At 36.1% G+C, this 20193-nt stretch overlaps 2 protein-coding genes and 1 pseudogene across 2 annotated transcripts; 2 read left to right on the top strand and 1 right to left on the bottom strand.

Moving 5' to 3' along the window:
• Nucleotides 1-249: 249 nt before the first annotated feature.
• On the top strand, nt 250-9685 carry LOC114371295. The gene is made up of 3 exons (XM_028328769.1): nt 250-299; nt 384-806; nt 9668-9685. Exons 2-3 carry the CDS (start codon nt 489-491, stop codon nt 9683-9685), a joined length of 336 nt encoding a protein of 111 aa, XP_028184570.1. The 5' UTR covers nt 250-299; nt 384-488.
• On the bottom strand, nt 9682-11821 carry LOC114371294 (annotated as a pseudogene).
• Nucleotides 11822-11881: 60 nt separating this feature from the next.
• Nucleotides 11882-19917, top strand: LOC114371292. The gene is made up of 2 exons (XM_028328768.1): nt 11882-11970; nt 19383-19917. Exons 1-2 carry the CDS (start codon nt 11882-11884, stop codon nt 19915-19917), a joined length of 624 nt encoding a protein of 207 aa, XP_028184569.1.
• The last annotated feature ends 276 nt before the right edge of the window (nt 19918-20193 follow it).

The following is a 20193-nucleotide window of genomic DNA, read 5'->3' as shown; positions in this document are numbered from 1 at the left end:
TCACACGTGGAGCATATGTACGATTAGGATGGGTTCGTGACATTTATGAGATCAGATGTCAGGCCCGGCGGTGGATTGTCGCAGCTCGCGCTTATCTGCTGCACCTTGTCGGTTGCACTCTTTTTGCTAATAAGAGTGCAACATACGTGCATGTGGTCAACCTTGACGCTTTCCGAGACCTCGCTCATAGTGGTGGTTACGCTTGGGGGGTTGCCGTGCTGGTTCATATGTATGACCAGTTAGATGAGGCTTGTAGGACCACCACCCGACAGCTTGCGGGGTACTTGACGCTACTTCAGGTAAATTTTGTGTTTATTAATATGTTAGGTTCGATTATGATTTAAACATGTTTTTATGTTATGTTAACCTCAATTATTGTGTAGTGCTGGATCTATGAGCACTTCTCTAGTGTGCACCAGTGCGTGACTGACGATACATACCAGGAGACGTCCCCACATGCTTCCCGGTGGTTGACGTCGAAGGCGCACATGAAGGGCATCACAGGAGCACCGTACAGGGCACGTTGTGATGGTTTGACCGTCACAGATGTGTCCTGGTTGCCGTACACTGAGCATCGGGGGGTTAGGGCGTTTCAGGAGATTTCATCGTTCCAGGGTCAGCTCAGACGGGGTCCTATGATCGTCACAGTTCGACCGGAGAGGGTGGTACGCCAGTTTGGTTACATCCAGAGCATCCCTCCGCCGCCTGTTAGTGCACGATTGTCACACGATCAGATAGATGACAAGTGGATGGAGTTTGCGGATCACTTACTACCTGCAGGTCAGCTTTGTCTAGTGCCTGGACAGGTATCTGCGGATTACATGGAGTGGTTTTTCCGCATATCTCACCCTTTCATGACACCGACCCAGGCAGGTGACCAGCAGAGGGATGCACCAGCTGCAGACCCTGAGGACTACATACAGCCGCCCAGCCCCCAGGTTCCAGTGGCATTTGACCCCCCTCCACATGTGGTAAGATTATTTGCGCGTTTAATGTTTTATGAGTTGTTGTTTATTTTAAATTTCATAATAAATGTTTTAATGACTTTGACAGGATGATTACGAGGGATATGAGGCGATTGCACAGAGGTTGGAGCGTGTGCTCAACCTTAGGATAGTCACTGCAGGTACAGAGTTATATGACATTATGCATGACTGTCTGACGATCGCGAGAGGGGGACCCAGTGCTGATGGGACGGTCAGGGCTCGTCAGAGACGCCGCATGGACCATTGATCATTGTATTTATTTTTTGTGTTGTAGTTGACATGAATATTTGTAATTATTACAGTTTTTGTTTAATATAGTTGACGTGTTTTGCACAGTTTATTATTTTATAATATAGTTTATTATTCCGATTGTTTGTTGTCCTTAAGCGAAGTTTACGGTTGTTTTAAATTTATTTTTTAAAAAAGGGAACCTATAATCATGAGTTTTGTTTGTAAGAATTACATAAAAAATAAAAGTTTTTAAAATCATTAATAATTCATAATTCATAATTTACACCATTAATATATAAGGTTGTACCAAAAACTAAATATTTTAAAAAAATTACATGACAATGAAATCGCCATATAAGATACTACAAGGTTGACTTTAAAAAAAAATCCATGTTCAAGTACCCATGTTTGGGATTTTTTTGCGTGGGTGTGCCAGTGTCGTGAGACAATGGAGGGCGGCCATTTGTCATGTTTGGACGTCAAAGAACCCAAACAAAATAGTCCCGTTCCCCGGTTCCGTCAACTAACACGTCAAAACAAAGCCTCCAAATCCAAAAAAATAGGAAATGGACCCTTTTTCAATGTTCAAGTACCCATGTTTGGGATTTTTTTTGCGTGGGTGTGCCAGTGCCGTGAGACAATGGAGGGCGACCATTTCTCATGTTTGGACGTCAAAGAACCCAAAAAAAATAGTTCCGTTCCCCGGTTCCGTCAACTAACACGTCAAAACAAAGCCTCCAAATCCAAAAAAATAGGAAATGGACCCTTTTTCAATGTTCAAGTACCCATGTTTGGGATTTTTTTGCATGGGTGTGCCAGTGCCGTGAGACAATGGAGGGCGGCCATTTGTCATGTTTGGACGTCAAAGAACCCAAAAAAAATAGTCCCGTTCCCCGGTTCCATCAACTAACACGTCAAAACAAAGCCTCCAAATCCAAAAAAATTGGAAATGGACCCTTTTTCAATGTTCAAGTACCCATGTTTGGGATTTTTTTGCGTGGGTGTGCCAGTGCCGTGAGACAATGGAGGGCGGCCATTTGTCATGTTGGACGTCAAAGAACCCAAAAAAAATAGTCCCGTTCCCCGGTTCCGTCAACTAACACGTCAAAACAAAGCCTCCAAATCCAAAAAAAATAGGAAATGGACCCTTTTTCAATGTTCAAGTACCCATGTTTGGGATTTTTTTGCGTGGGTGTGCCAGTTCCGTGAGACAATGGAGGGCAGCCATTTCTCATGTTTGGACGTCAAAGAACCCAAAAAAAATAGTCCCGTTCCCCGGTTCCGTCAACTAACACGTCAAAACAAAGCCTCCAAATCCAAAAAAATAGAAAATAGACCCTTTTAACAATTAATTTTTTGGACCACTGAAAAAACACATTCAACTTTATTATGGGAATTAAACACGCCGTAAACAGATAAAGGTTACATCAACGAAAAACAAAAAATTAAACATCACATTCAGTTGTTTAGCGACGTCCCACTGACCTCGTCTTCAACATATTTAGTAAAGACAGCTAAAATTTCTATTGGTCCATATTTTTTCCAGTAGTTAGATTGTACTAACACCTTCAGCAGTTCTTCGTTGGTGATCAGCTCATTTATTTCATATTTTATAACCGTATCTGAATACTCAAACCGAGCTGGTTGGCGGAAAAACAATCGTCTTACCGTTTGTGATTCGTGAATTCCAAGAGGGGGAATCCCTTTAGGTGCAACTTGCTTGATTAAATTCTTCAGTTCATCGATGGTACATGTTGAAGGAATTTGAAATTTCTTAGGATTTTTTCCTGTGAACGCGCATCCAACAAATTTGTTCTGCGGTGACATGTTCCATTTCCCGTTGTAATACAGGATCGCGTCATGAATACGAGGCATAGTGCGTTCAAGTAAGTTTATTATTCCATCTGGTGTTCTTCCAACGGTGCATAATAACTCAATCGGACCAACACAAGAAAATTGATCATTACACATTAACATTGTGTTGACATCGTCATCATTTATCAATTTGATACACTCAAAGCGAATTTGGTTACTTGTATCGGTGAATGACTTCCGGTAGTGAATTTCATCCAAAAATTGTTTGTCGGATAGCTGAAGGGTATTGTGTATTCTGGTTTTTAGGCTTGCAAAATCACACCTATTTGGTACTCGAATGGGCACCGGAGTTGAAGTTTGGAAGTAAACCCCAGTATCATTGTGAATAATCGATCCATTTGGATAAATGAAAGCCAACCTTGAGTTGAAAATCATCTGACTGCTAGTTTCTCCTAAAAATGCCATAGTTTGTGTATCAGTTGGGAGATTATTTGAAAGCAAGATAATGTGTGATTTAGTAGCCTAGTCTGCCATATATATAGATGGTTGTGACCGAACCTTTGTTTAACTTTGTTTACAAAAAAATAGACACGCGTAAATGTGTAGTCAAGTCAGCCAATGTGTTGTCGCTAATGTGTAGTCAAGTAAGCCAATGTGTTGTCGAGCGACTGCTAGTTTCAAAATGTGTACTGAAGTCAGCCAATGTGTTGTCGCGCTCAAACTGTAATACGCATGCATGTCATTATATGTTGTCAATTATGACAATGATGTATGCTGCACGTGTAAATGATTTTTGTTGGACCAACAATTTCCTTGCTTAACCAAACGAGTACTTAATAATATTAATTGGTTAGTAACGGGTTACAACAAATTATATCGCATAATGAATACAATTACATAAACAATGCATGTTTAGTCTTCATTTAGGTCTACATAGTGTGTTTTGAATGACATCAAGCTTGTGTATTGTTGCATTCTACTAATATATGGAATTGCCCACTGCTTTGCCTGAGAATAACAATTGCTTGACCACAACAGCGTTGGAGGCGGCAACGGACAATGGTCTTTCAAATAAACCTGTTGTACATGAACAAACATTATATCATGCGCTGACCGTGCCAAACGAACCAGCGAAGTCATTGCATAATTGTTACACTAACTATATTCAATGTACCTGAACAAAATGATTTCCAAACACGTGACCGACACATATGATGCGGTGGCCAGAAGAGTCAGGTGGTGGTTGACTTCTAAGAGGGAAAAATGTCATGCTTTGTTGTTGGGACAACGATACAAGGATTACGTTATACCGTGAAGCAATCACATATCCCATGTCTGTTATATCCATCCACTTGTCCACACTAACCTGAATGAACCAAACATACACATGTAAGTAATTTAAACATTGTTATTAAAAAAAATTAACCTAAAAACATACCTTTGAAAAGCCATCAACAAGTAGGGACAACTTTAATTGTTCAAATCTCTCTGTGCCACCGAAGAGGTTCATGTACTCATGCAACCACCTGCCAAGTTCTTTAATCAATTCATTACGCACTAACGGCCACGAATCTTCCCCCATACCTAATAAAGAGGCAATGGACCGATATCCACAGTTACCGTCCGCTTTCACATCAACAACGTCACGAATGAAACCTTGAAAGAATGACGCAAATTGATCCAACATCGGGATGATCCTTGTTGGCTGACGCAGTTGAGAACATGATGCACTTCGTTTCACTGGAGAGTTGCTGCTTTGAACATAATGAAAAGCATCAACATACTCTCAGTAAGACGGATCACGCTTTGTGGATGTTTGAATTCTTTTCATCGGTTTCTTCGGTGCACCTTTAGTGTTCACCTTTGACGGAGGAGGGCACATAGAGTTATGATCAGGGTATGCAATTTCTCGAAGTTTACTCTTCAGAGTTACTTTGCCAGCCACATCAAGTTCATCAAACCTTTTAGATATGACCTCTATTTCTTCCTTGATGGTGACTTCCGTCTCACATAACCCTTGGTCTGAAAAGCAAAGTCTCCTCCAAAAAAGATGGACTGACTCCAATGGGATGCTGCCAGCAGTATACCTAGAAAGCTCACATGCACAAGGAAGGTCATGCGTGCTTCTCATCACACAACCACAAGAAGAGAGATTGTTGCCGAGATAACGTAGACGGTCAATCTCAGAAGTAATCTGATTTAAAGCATCCCTCGAAACCATCCCAAGAAGCCTCTTGTATAAGGTTTTTTTATATACATGGCCAACCACATGCGTACTGGTTTCAAAGGATGCTTTAATTTTGACGTGTTGCAGCGTGATCATGTTGTTCATGGCATCCCAAACACTACATAGGTCTCCAACGCTATTTTGTAGTACTCTTTTGAGAGCCCAATGAGCTGATTCAACCCTACATTTAAAATACACAACAAACATGAAAATATACAACAATTAAATACCATTTAATACTAATTGTTACTAACAAATAAAATCAGTTGTTAATACCTGTTTGTTGTTGTGTTGCCTAGGTGCATGACCTTATTCGTCCATGCTGTAATAAATTTTTCCTTGTGGGGGATAATCCATGTGTCGTTAACATAGTCAATGAACATCGGCCAAGGCGAACAAGCAACTTGAAACTTCTGATGTGACTCATGGAACTCGTGTTCGGACGGACAATCAACCAAAGTACCCCAGCTATCCATTACATAGTCCCACGCATTTTTTTCCCCGATTAAAGATTTGCACTTCGCCTTCACATTCTTATCGATATGAAACCTGCACAACAAATTAGTAGACTCGGGAAACACAGTTTTCACTGCATTCATCAGTGCTAGGTCTCTGTCAGTGACAATAACAAGAGGGAGGCGATCGTGTCTTAAAAATAGGCCTCGAAATCGTTCCAAAGCCCATACAATATTATTAACACGCTCAGCCTCCAGATATGCAAACCCAACAGAGAATGTCATCACCGTTGGTGTCACTCCAACAAAGTCAAGTAGTGGGAGTCTGTACCTGTTTGTTTTGTAGGTACTGTCTATAAAAAACACCAGATGACATGCATTGCATAACTTTACTGCATCTGGGTGACACCAAAACAGATCATGCACCACAACTTCATCCTTCAATCTATGCCAATGAATGTATTGATCACCTTCGAGAAGCTTCATCAGATGCTGCATTTCGGTATCAGCTCCTCTTATTGAAGAACGATATGCACTTCTTGCATTGTAAATTTGCTTTATCGTGGTGCAACTGTCGGCATTGTGTTCCTTCAACGTTAGCAAGATGTTTTTCGGTTTCACCATCGACTTTGTCATATCAGCAATAATTTTCTTTTCTTCCTTAGTCAATCGCCCGGCGTATGGATGTCCAACTAAGGACTTCGCCAATTCATGATTATGAATCCCACAGATCAACTTCACCATCCAACCTTCCCCTCCATGCACTGGTTTCCCACGAAGCCTAAAGGGACAACCACATTTCCTACTCCCGGTGTCTTTTCTAACGAATTCTTTATTTCTACACTTGTACGTACCACTCCTTTCACACCCAATAAAGACAAATGAACTTCTTCCTCTGCTACCGGTCTCTGTGTCAGATCTCATAATCACTGCAACAAATCCATTTTCATGGGCAACTATTCGAGCCCATTGCAAAACATCATCTCGAGTAGCGAATACCTACAACGCAACCCTAACATATTAATTTTCATACAAACCATCAATTCAACCAATGACTCAAATTATCTATGATTACCTGAGATGTATTAAAAGCATTTGAACAATCGACATGTGGTTCATTCACCCCACATTCTTCTTGATTATCATAATCATAATCCATATGAACTTCTTGTGACATCGCAAAGTCATACCTCCATTGATCTTCGTCCATCTTAAGGACATATGCATCATACACAAGTACATTCAAATTATCATATAACCACATCCAAAAATTTACTACACCTTAAATAACAAACATATTAATAGCACATATGCATCATACACAACTATATTAAAATTATCATATAACCACATCGATAAATTGACTACTTATTAACTAACAACTAATACAAATATATTCTAAATTTATAACTACATTATTTACTTAAACTAAACTTATCACTATAATAAACAACTAATAAAACATTTTTGTACCATTATACATTTAAGTTACCTAAATCATTTAATATTATATCATTATACCTAATTAAATCAATAATCCACAACATATATAAAACAGAAATAAAAAAATTATAAAACAGAAATATATAATGGTACCTAATTATACCTAATTAAACAAATAATCCATTATTAACTAACAGAAATATATATATATATATATATATATATATATATATATATATATATATATATATATATAAATTATAAAACAGAAATAAAAAAATGCTAATAATTTAACATTCCGGAAGTTACTAAGTCCCATTCCGGAAGAAGGTCTTCCGAAAGTGTTTTCTGGAAGCACTTCTTCCGGAATGGGCCTCAGTAACTTCCGGAAGAAGGTCTTCCGGAAGTGGTCATTCCGGACCTTCCTCCTGCTGTGCCTAAAATTTCTTCCGGATACATTTTTTTTACTGTTTTTCTTCTCTAAAAACTAGCCGGAAAAGGAAAAAAATACCATAAAAGCGTACCTCCGACGAAATAGGAAGAACATCCACTAACAAAACTTCAAATACGGAACATGGGACCACCGAATCTTCAAATACTTCACGGGACCACCAATGGAAACTGCAAAAGGGACCACCACCGAAACAAAAGCAAGCAACCAAAACGGAAGAAACAAAGCAGAGAAGAAACAAGCAGAGAAGAAAGCGCAGTAAAAAGAAGCGTGTACGTGTTAATTTAAAGAAAATTACACAAGGGCAAAATCATCATTACATACGCATTAAATATTATTTTATTTTTACTTATTATTATAAAATGAAAATTCTTTTTTCTTCATTTTGTTATAAAATAATAATCATTTTTTTATATATTAACTTTCGTAATAGAAATTAAATGTTATCTATATAAATAATTTATATTTTTAATAAAATTTACGAATTAATTAATTTTTATGGTTTAAAAAACAAATTATAAATATTAGTCATACGTTCACTAATTATTTAATTATTTATGTATAATAATATTAATTATTTTATAATTTAGTTTATCCATTAAAAGTAAATTATTACAAAATAATTTTTTTTTTTTAAAAAGGTAACTTCCGGAAGAACCTTCTTCCAGAAGTTTCCGGAAGAAGCTTCTTCCGGAAACATTCCGGATGACGTTCTTCCGGAAGTAGTTTGTGGGTACTTCCGGAAGTCACAAATTCTTCTTCCGGAAGAAGTTTTTTTCCGAAAACTTTCCGGAAAACCTTTTTCCGGAAATTTTCCGAAAAAACTTCTTCCGGAAGAAGAATTATTGAAGGGTAGTTTCGCCACTTCACTGTTTGCTGGGTGCCCCAGCAATAATGCTGGGTGCACGTAACAACTCCCAAATTTTGAATAGGGCACGTGGGTTCCCCCACTGTTTGAATCAAGGCTCATGTTATTCACACCCCTTTACTGCTAAGGCCACTTTTATGTTTTCTTTAAAAGATAAAAAATAAAAACTACAATCACAAATCTTTCCCTCCCCTACTCCCTCTCATCAATAGTACTAGAAAAATTATCTGATTATCGCCACGTATCAATGGGACAGTTTTTCATTTTTTTTAATTTTATTCACTTATTTACTTTTTTCCTTTTGTTTTTTTTTTCCCTAAATCATGCAATGCACATATCTCCCTACTAGTTTTTTTAAAAACTCTCAAGGATGCATGCCCCTCCCCTTCATTTAATTTCTCTCCTCTCTTCACCATCACCCCTTATTTCTCTTCTCTCTTCACACTTATTTCACTTCGTCTTTAGTTAAAAAAAAAATTTAATTTAGACCATTCAAAAGATTTTTCAAACCTAATAGACCTATTTAAGTAAATATAAATATTTCCTTTAAAAAAACTAAATATAAATACTAATTTTTATTTGAATTATTATACCAATTTTTTATAATGTGCTAGTTATATACCTGTCTATACGGACGGGTTAGCGTCTATGTTTTACTATCAATTCTATTTTCAATAGTTGTTGTATGAAAAGATTGATGTCTATGTATCATATAATTTTATGAAAATATTTAGCTATACACTATGTTAGGCATTAAATTGAAATTTTGATATCCATTAGTATTGCATAATCTATTTCATAGTGTTTGTTTGATAAATACAATCACCCTACAACACATATATTATACTACAAATCAAATATGGTATGCCATATATATATAGTGAAGGCATCATACATATGGTATTCCATATATGCATATAAAAAAATTATCATTGTTTCTAATGGATATCCCAAAAGCTACAATCCCATGTTGGTTTCATAATTCCATGGTAGCATCTGTCTCGTAAATTGAAGACCTGTTAATAAAAAAATAGGGACAATGAATAGTTAGTTATTAAGGAGCACCACATAACGAAGTCCATTGTGTGTGGACCAGTTGAATCAGAAAAAAAAATTGAATATGTTAGTTCAATCAAACTTTATAAAATATTTTTGTACCTAAATTTGTTATTATAATACTTATAATAATAGTTTGCTAACCTTCCCTAAAGGTTTTGAAAAACTTCCTTGTATACCATGTTAATAGTGGTATTGCAAGGCTTGCCTTGTTGATCATGAATTAAAATGTGTAATCCTTGTTTACTCTGCACTCTAGATAGTGTCACATAAAGCTGACCATGACTAAAAATAGGCCTTGGTAAATATAATCCAACATGTGACAAAGATTGTCCTTGAGATTTGTTTATGCTCATAGCAAATGAAACCATGAAAGGAAATTGCCTTCTAATCAATTTAAAAGGCCATGGTGATTCTAAAGGAGACATATTCATCCTTGGAATGAGTGAATAGGTAATTTTGTCTCTGAGATTGTACCCATTTTGCATATTAGTCCCTAACTTAATATTAAATTCAAAATAGTCCCTATCTTTACAAAAGTGTTGCAAAATAGTCCTTCCGTTAAATTTTAAAGTAACGGTTAATGAGGTCAATTTTATTGCCACATGGACTATCCAACGTGGCACTAAAGGATGACGTGACATGACACGTGGACGTGCCTCTTAAAAGATGCCACATCATTAGATGATAACAAAACGAGTAAATAGACAATTTAGTCCCTGACTTTGTACCCCTGTTGCATATTAGTCCCTAACTTAATGAAAAATTCAAAATAGTCTCTATCTTTTGCATAAGTATTGCAATATAGTCCTTTCATTAAATTTTAAAGTAATGTTGTTAGTGAGGGCAATTTTAGTGCCACATCATTTGATGATGATAGAATGAGTGGCTTCTTCAAATTTGATGGTTCTGAACCAATTGAGGCATATATACGAAAAAGAACTCACACACACGTGCACAAATAAAAAGAACCAAAAATCCACAGCAACAACCTTATCTCTGTAGCCGTCAACACCAATGGGCGAGGTCTGCATAACCATTCTCTTTTCCTCTTTTTTTTCTTCAATTACCATCAATATATCATTTCGGGTTCTGATTTTTTGTGTGTGTGTTTTGAATAGGAAGAGAAAAAACCAGAGGAAAACAAAGTGAAGGAGAAAAAAGCAAATGAAGAAGAAAAGAAAGAAGAAGAGAAAAAACCAGAGGAATCAAAAGATGACAAGGAATCCAAGGAGGAATCTGCGCCGCCAGAAATCGTGCTAGGCACAACCTTTGCAATGCATGGACACTTTAAGCACGATTTCTGGCATCTTTTAAGTTAAGGACTATTTTGCAACACTTATGCAAAAGATAGGGACTATTTTGAATTTTTCATTAAGTTAGGGACTAATATGCAACAAGGGTACAAAGTTAGGGACTAAATTACCTATTTACTCATTTTGTTATCATCAAATGATGTGGCATCTTTTAGGAGGCACGTCCACGTGTCATGCCACATCATCCTTTAGTGCCACGTTGGATAGTTCACGTGACACCAAAATTGACCTCACTAACGGCGTTACTTTAAAATTTAACGGAAATACTATTTTGCAACACTTTTGCAAAGATAGGGACTATTTTGAATTTAATATTAAGTTAGGGACTAATATGCAAAATGGGTACAATCTCAGGGACTAAATTGCCTATTCACTCTCCTTGGAATATATGTTTTATGGCCAATGTTCTTCTCAAAAATGATTTTTGCTTCAATGATATGAGCACCAAGTCTTGAGATGATAAGCCTAGTACCATTGCACAACCCGTCTTTTTGTGTCATATTCTGCAGTAACATAATAAGAGTGCCAACCTTCAATTTCATTTTGTGATTAGGTATCCCAGATGTGTTAAGTGAGTTTAGAAATTCTGGAGTGATTGTTTCAAATGTTGGATTTTGAAGTGCATCTGATTTGTTGATACTATCAACACTATAATATTCTTTCTCATCTCAAGGTATCAATGACATGACATACTCATCGACTTTATCAATAACTTCAATTGTAGAGGCAAGTATGGCTCTTGATTTAAGTACTCAGGATTGTTGTAGAATTGTAGCAAATTAGGATATGTTGTGTTCACAATTGCCTCTAAAGGATTATTGTAATCATTTATGAGAAATTCATCTGGAATAGTTATTTCAGCATATCCATCATTAGGCTCCCCAAGTATACCATCTCCTATATCTAACAGCCATTTAAAAAATGCCCTTAAGTATGAGCTTGAAGTATTTTCAGAACTATTTTGTAAGCACATGTTTTTTGTCAACCTCAAAACCTGACAGTGATTCCAAAGATAAGAAGAATTTATGGCTGCATGGACTATATCGAATCTACTTCCCTTAGGTACAACTGGAAGAATCTGACGGAAGTCACCACCAAAGACAACTACTTTACCACCAAATGGTAAATGATTTGAATTTGTATCTCATATAATGTCCTTTAAGCTTTTGTCAAGTGCTTCAAAACAAAACTTGTTACACATTGGAGCTTTATCCCAGATGATTAATTTAGTGACTTTCAATAGTTCACCTAAGTCACTACCTTGGTGTATGTTGCATGTTGAACTTGCAATTGCAGATACAGGAATGACAAATTTTGAACGTGTAGTTTTTCCTTTAGGTAGCAAAAGAGAGGCAATACCACTTGAAGCAACGGTCAACAAAATGTCACCTTTTGATTGGATTGTCGATGCCAATGTTTTCCACATGAAAGTCTTTCTAGTACCTCCATATCCATAGAGGAAGAAAACTCCACCACATTATGCTTCAACAACATTCATTATTTTATGAAATATATCATTTTGCTCATCTGCAATTTAGTGTAGCTATTTGTTACATGGAAAAATAATATTATAAGAACCACTTGATTTATGATAAGTTAGATAATTACCTGTGAGTGAAGAATAATAAGAATTGAAATCGTGTTGTAGTGTTTCTTTATTATAGTCCAACTCTTCATGAATAAGCTTATTACCAACATGCTCTGGTGCATGACCTATTGGATAAGGCATGGCAGAAAAACTCCTGAGACTTTTACCATTTCCTTGTAAAAGGTCCTCAATTCAACACAAATATCTATGTTGCACCTCTTCATCTGTGAGTTGTCCTGTATTGAAAAAAGTAAGAAAAAAATATATACAATGTTAGGCCCTTGGTAACCTTTTACATAGAATCGATAAAAGTTTTAAGTTTAATTTTTAAAGGTTGAGTTTCATGTAGCTAAATATTTTTCTGAAATATATACCTTGGTTTGGATATTGTATTCTGTGATGGTAACGAATATCATCTGCCATCCACTGCCAAGTCTTTTTCTGAAATATATACCTTGGTTTGGATATTGTATTCATGTTGTTCATCAAAAGAATGTATACAAAGAGTTTTCTAAGGAAATGGGCAGTGCCCCAATCTTTTGCTTCTTTAATTGCACCAATGAATTATTGATCATTTCGAAGAAATCCTAATGCAAAACATGCAACCCTGAATGTTGGATATTGGACACCATCAATTTTTCTGATCTCATGATAACTGGTTGGCCCTTTTGCAACAGAAAGAATCATTCTCATGAAGAATAGCTCACCAGTAGATGGTGGTACCCACATTAGATGCCCAATTGTATATCCTTGTTTTGTTGGCTTTCAACATCTATTGCCAGCCACACACACAAAGCTAGACACATATTGAGGGTATGTTAGTTTTCTACCTTGTGGGTAAATCTTGTTTGCTTCCATCCATGGTGTGAACATAGATTCTTTGACAGTTTTCTTAGACATCATTGCATCAATATGTTGTTTTCCCTTAAAATAGACAGGATGTTCATCTTCCAAATGAAAGTATAAATTCTCAACTACTAGTTTATGTCCATGTTGCAAAAAAATAAAAATCTTCCAGCATGCTTCACATGGTGAGACGCCTACAATCAAGATAGTTCTTGATTTCATCATGGATTTGAGTTTGCGTGCCATCTGAGTTGTTCACATTAACGATTGCTGCAGTGATTCGATCAGAACCTTTGTTTATATATTTAAACAAATACTTGATAGATGTACTTTGGTTGTACCACTCAACATTCAAGTGTGCTCTATACCTCAAAAGCAATATTGGACTGTATGGCACAACAAATCTGTTATCAAGAGTAATTGAATTTCTCTCAACAACATTACCATTATTTCTTCTCCTGTAAAATGGAAATCCATCTTGATCAACAATAGTTGTGTTCTGCCATTTCTTGGGGGAAAATGTATTACAACTGCCATCTCTCATGCACAGTGTAGATCTAAAAGCATACCCACATGGACCATGCATCATATGTTTGCTCACCAAGTCATATAATTCTTCATTTGTATTTTTTTTCAGGAATTTCAGTCGATATGATCTTATCAATATCCTTTGGATTTGGATACTTGTTTGAAGGATGTAGGAAAATAAGAATATGGGCATGTGGTAATCCTCTTTTTTTCCATTCAATAGTGTACACGTATGCATAAATAGTAATTAGATTATCCTCTTTTATAAGAACACTAATTATATTAAAAACTAAATAGAATTAAGATTTATGAAAACGTTAAAAACTTACGTCCAAGTATTTTGACCAAACACTTGCCCGCTTTTGAGATCATTGATAAGATCATCAAGCTTTTGCTTGAAGACTCTTGTCACCATGTCTGGGCGCTCATCAGATCATAAATTCAAGATCTTGACATTTCTTTCAATTTCAAGCCAATTTGGATTACATGTAAATGTCAAGAACAAATCAAGAAATCCAAGGTGTCCAGAAATAGCCATTCCATCAAATTAGAGCTGCTCCATATATCTACGTGATCTGACAAAAGATGATGGCAATATAATCATCTTTCCTCTTTGATTTCCTTGAGTTTGAGCATGATCTATAGACTGACTCAAATTCTTATATTTGTCAACCATTAGATCTTGTTGATGATCTCTTACATAGTTTAGTCTATGGGATTCAATCATGGTGTAGCCATCTAATACAAATTATTGGAACAATCTCTTTAATCTTACAATAGTTTGAGCCTCGTTAGGTCTTGATTGCATTCAATACGCAAAATGTTCTCTAATTGTTACTTTTTTCCTCTTTGCAGCATGATTGCGGGAGTTAGCCTTATGCAATATGCCTTCCTTATATCCATCTTCGCCTTTAGGAAATAGCAATGGATATTGCAAGGGTAAGTAGGAAGGGTGCAACTCATCAATTATTTTTAACCGCCCACTTTGTTTCTTTACTATGATATCTCTTTTTTCTCCTATTTATTGATTACCAACTATAAGAGCAGCCACTTCAGCAACCTTAGGCAAGTTGTATATTCTACCATCAGTCTGTTTGTCACATATAAGTTTCAATTTTAAATCACAAACTGAGGAGTCACAAAATTTATCCCTTGTCATTCTAAAGGTCTGAGCATACATGTTTTCATGGTCAAACATTTGTTTTATCTTCACAACAATCTCTTCCTCCATTGAATCTTTGTTACTACAAAGGAAATAAGCAAAAGTGTATTTATTATAATAGTTGTAGTCACTATAATATGCCTAGATAAAATTATAGAAAAAACCAGTAAAAGTTGAACATACCTAAAATCAATTATGAAGAGCAGTAGTCACTATATTTGTATTTTACTTTGAATATGAATGTATTAAGCCTCACATATATTAAGAAAATTAGAGATGTGTTGTATTGACTTACGAATTATGAGCAAGTCTATTTTGCACTTCATTCTCTGTGTCATAAATGTAGAGCTGTGCAAATTTTGGTGAATTCTGTGGCATTGGTAAGAGGCTTCCAATCAAATGGTGATTTTGACCTTGTATTCGAAATGATGGAGGTCCCTTTCCTGTATTTAATGTTCTGTCAATCTTTGCCCCAGGAGATGTAAATGCAAACATCAAGTTATATGATCGAATATAAGTTTGGAAATTTTTGCTTTGTCTTGAATTTCCAAACAAAAGTTCTTTCAGAATATCAGGAGGTTTTTCAAGAATTGGCAATTGTATTTTGCCATCATCACAACAAAGACTAAACCTAGGATTTAGACTCTTCTTATCTTTGTTTATCCTTTCACCATACCACATTTGTGCTCCACATTCTTGACATGTCCAAATAGGGTCTCCAATGTCATGGTAACCTATTAAAAATTGATAATTTGAAGGTTATACGCAATCAAGTCGTGCATTTAAATCTCTAATATCATGAAACTATTAATTTACCTGCATTAATATGTCTGGTTTCATCATCATTGCAGCTTTCTTTGTCCGTCATTAATGGACTACCAAAATGAAATTCTAAATACAAAAAATTTCAGTTAGTTATAATAGTGTGATCAAAAGGATATTAGCTGAGAGTTGCAACATTACTGTGATGAGTGCATAATCCAACTAATTTACCTGCATCTTCATGGGACAAATTCGTAGTTTGATCATAAAAATCTTCATGAGAAATCATAAATTCATTATGCAATGTACATCTTCCAATAGATAATGGACGTGAGTGATTAGCTTGATGATTTTGAGGTTGACATGATGAAGAGGATGCAATTGAAGTAGGATCTATATTCCCCTTTTTATTGTTTGTTACATTTTATTTTCCAAACCTATTCATGAGATTCATTCTAAGAGATTTTGTTTGGCTGTTGATGAAAGTATGCCTTGATGGTGTAGGATTGTTAGAAACAATCTGACTATTTCTTTGCATCGAATTAATAGACCCATGATTTGAACGTATTGATGAAGTGATATCAGCCAAAGGAGTAAATTGTGTACTCTGAAACTGCAACTCATTGGGAAAATTCTTAAATGTAGTGCGAGCCTACTTTTCTTTATCTGGAATGATATTTTAATAAGTTTGAATTCACCAAATAAACATAGACACAATGATAAATGATTGTATTTTATTTTACATTTGAAGAGTTAGAGATTACCTTTCAGCATATCCTCAATGCTTTTCTTGTTTTTTCTATTTTCTTGCAGTATTAATTTCCTTTTTCTCCTTACTTGAGTAGCTAAATCCATTTTTGTTTCGGCACACCCAGATTACACTAAGGTAAAATCTGGAATAATAAATACAATGTATAAATTTACAAAATCAAACACTTTGTAGAGTTTTAAGGTATGTATTTTTTGATCAAAAAATGTAGATACTCCTATTACAATATTAGATGAACCTCATACTTGTAAAAGTTGTTGAGATTGGCTAAATCTTTGTATTTCAAAAACAAAAGAGAGTGAGTGTGCTATGTTAGTCGTCTTATACGGCTAACTTTTGTATATAAAATATTTTCCAAAACTTGTATAGTTCCCCAAATTTTTGGTTATTTTGTAGTGATTTTGTAAATAAATCTTGTTTTATTGTGAAAGCTGTCTCTAGAATGTTTCTATTGGATTTAATGATGAAATATGTGCAATTTCAGGTGAAAAAGAGGCTAAGTCATGAAGTGTTAAAAGTGACAGTTGAGCTTAGTTCATCAATGGGCTAAGCATAGCTTCAACGCGCTTAGCACAACAGAAGAATCTGGCAGAACATCAATATCAAGGTTGCGCACTAAGTGCGAGATCAGTGTGCTAAGCGCAATGATTGTCTTCAGCAAGGCTCAGCACACGACTAGCGCTAAGCTCACATCCACTTACTCGTGCTAAGCGCGAGGGTGGCGCTAAGCGCAATGTCAGGAATTCAGAGTCTATTTAAAGCCTGTCTTGTGCAGAATTAGGATACACCTGGGGTACAGATTTTGCACAGAATTCCAGAGCACACCACAGTGTCTATTTGGGGAAAAGAGCTTTGGAGGCAGCAAGAGGAGCAGCTTTTGCAGAGATACCTAGGTTTTGTAATCTCATTATTGTTAGGGGTTTTTCTGTAATGGCTGGCTAAACACCCTTGTTAGGGATTTCTAAAGAATAGTTGATGTAATTACTTTAATATCTAATTGATTGTGTTTCTTGTGTTCAATGCTTCTTTCAGTGCTTAAATTTTGTATGCGTTTGGTCTGATCAACCATTTGTGTGCCTGGTTAGGTGACTTTAGCATTGGGAAATGTGTTGTTGCCTTAGAACTTGAATAAAGAAGAATTGAAACTTAGTCTTAAATGAGGGATCTGCGGATTAAGTTTTGGTTTTAAATGTGTTGTTACAGTAATGTTGTTTGGTCTAAGTCTAGTCCAACAAGAGGGATCTGAGGACAAAGCTTAGGCTAAATTAGTCTAAACTTTCGTAAGCTATTTAAGCTAAGTCTAGTCCAACAAGAGGAATCTGAGGACGAAGCTTAGTTTAAGTTAGTCTAAACCTAGGAGGATTGTCTAAATTAAGCCTAGTCCAACAAGAGGGATCTAAGGATGAAGCTTGGATTGATTCAGTCTAACTAGGGATCGATGTTTAGTAATTTAGGCTACAACATAGAACACAAAAATATGATTGATTAGAGAAACACCTTTATATACATAAGCTGATTTGTTAGAAAGACCCAACATTTTTACCTACTGTTGTCAATTTTACTTACTTGCATTTTTACTGTTTTTAGCCTAGACTTAGTTTAATTCTGTTCTAAATCATCAATTATCAATGTTTCTTTCAACAATGCCTTATTTCTGAATTTAACCTTGTTTAAGACTAGTTCCCTGAGTTCAATACTCGGATTCATCCATTTTAATTTTAAATACTTGACGATTCGGTGTGCTTTCCGGCAAACCAGATTTCCCTTGAACATATTTGCATAAAGAAAAATTGGACCAAAAAGTAACTACAGGGGAAATACAACAAAGTATTTATGGCGCCGTTGCCGGGGAGCTAGATTCAAGAAGAATTTAGTTCAGTTTTACGACATTGCTTTATATTTTTCTCTTTGATTCATTGATTCTTTTTGTTCATATTTTAGTTACCGTACATTCATTGTTCTTTTGAACTGGATAATTGTTGTTCTATTTTCTTGTATGCAAAGAAGATCTACTGCAGGTGATTTGATTCCCATTGATTTGGAGATTAACGCCACCTGTAGAAGGCATAATTCAGAGAGAATCATAAATTTTTTGCTGGATTTAGAAGCAGCAACAACTTCAGAAGAAGAACCTCGATCTTCTGAGGCATCTTCTAGTTTTGCTATTGCAGGGCATTCTCATATAGAACCTGCTGAAGACCCAATCATGGCCAGCTTGCAAAGTAGTTAGCTGAAAGATCATCAAATAGCTTTACAACAAACATAGAGAAAAATCCTAAAGAAGAGTGCAAAGTTGTGATGACTAGAAGCAAAATGGTGATTCAAGCGGAGGAAAGTAAAGTTGATCAGAAGGTGGAGGGATTTAAACAATAGTTGGCTGATGAACTGACGTTGGAACCGGTTGATGATTTAATTGAACTTGAAGAAATTATTGAGGAAGCAGAAGGTGATAAAGAAGGAGAGACACCAATAAAAGACTGTCAAGAGAAAATAAAGAAGAAGGAAGAACAAGAAAAAGAAAAAGAAGAAGAAATAAAAGAAAAAGAAAAAAAAGAAAAAAAGTTGAAAAGTGAAAAACAAAAAGAGAAGGTTGTTGAGACTGAGAAGAAGAAAAGCAAGAGTGAGACTAACATAGAAAAGAAGAAAGAGGCTACTCCTATTGAATGCAAGGAGGTACCTTATCCGTTGGTACCCTCCCGGAAAGATAAAGAGCGACATTTGGCTAGATTTCTTGATATCTTCAAGAAACTGGAAATTACTTTGCCATTTGGAGAAGCACTTTAGCAAATGCCCTTCTATGCCAAATTTTTGAAGGATATGTTAACCAAGAAGAACCGGTACATCCATAGTGACAAAATTGTTGTGGAATGTAACTGTAGTGCTGTTATTCAACGCATTCTTCCACCCAAGCATAAAGATTCGGGAGTTGTCAGAATATCGTGTTCTATTGGTGAGGTTGTTGTAGGCAAAGCCCTTATAGACTTGGGAGCCAGTATCAATTTAATGCCTCTTTCTATGTGCCGGAGACTTGGAGAGATAGAGATAATGCCCACACGCATGACCCTCCAGTTAGTTGACCGCTCCATCACATGGCCATATGGAGTCATTGAAGATGTTTTGGTGAAGGTTAAACACCATATATTTCCAGCTGATTTTGTTGTCATAGATATAGAAGAGGGTGTTGGCATTCCTCTCATTCTTGGCCGCCCATTCATGTCTATTGCAAGCTGTGTAGTAGACATGGGAAAGAAGATGTTGCAGATGGGCACAGAAGATCAGAAGATCAACTTTGATTTGTTCCATGAGGACAAAGATCCACCTAGCCAAAATGTTTGTCTTAAAGTGCATGTGATGGAGGAAAAGAGACTTGAGAAGAAGGTCCTTGAAGTAGGAACTCTGTTGGATCTTGGATAACAGGACGATGCGTCAAGCTAGTGACGTTAAAAGAGCGCTTACTGGGAGGCAACCCAGTTTTTCTTTCCCTTTCCTATTTTTCATTCTTATCTCTTGCATGTAATTAGGATACCTTGCTTGTGATTGTGATTAATTTCAACTGGTTTAGTAATGAACAAGGGATTTTAAGCTTGTGTGAAGAGATAGACAGAAAAAGACTTAGAAATTTTTTGCAATTGTCTATCCGCTAAGCGCCATGTCTTCACGTGTTAAGCCGAGCTTGCTCGCACTAAGCAC

This window comes from Glycine soja, chromosome 10, assembly GCF_004193775.1.
Source record: "Glycine soja cultivar W05 chromosome 10, ASM419377v2, whole genome shotgun sequence".
Lineage (NCBI taxonomy): Eukaryota > Viridiplantae > Streptophyta > Magnoliopsida > Fabales > Fabaceae > Glycine > Glycine soja.
This window is presented reverse-complemented; position numbering and strand designations above follow the sequence as displayed.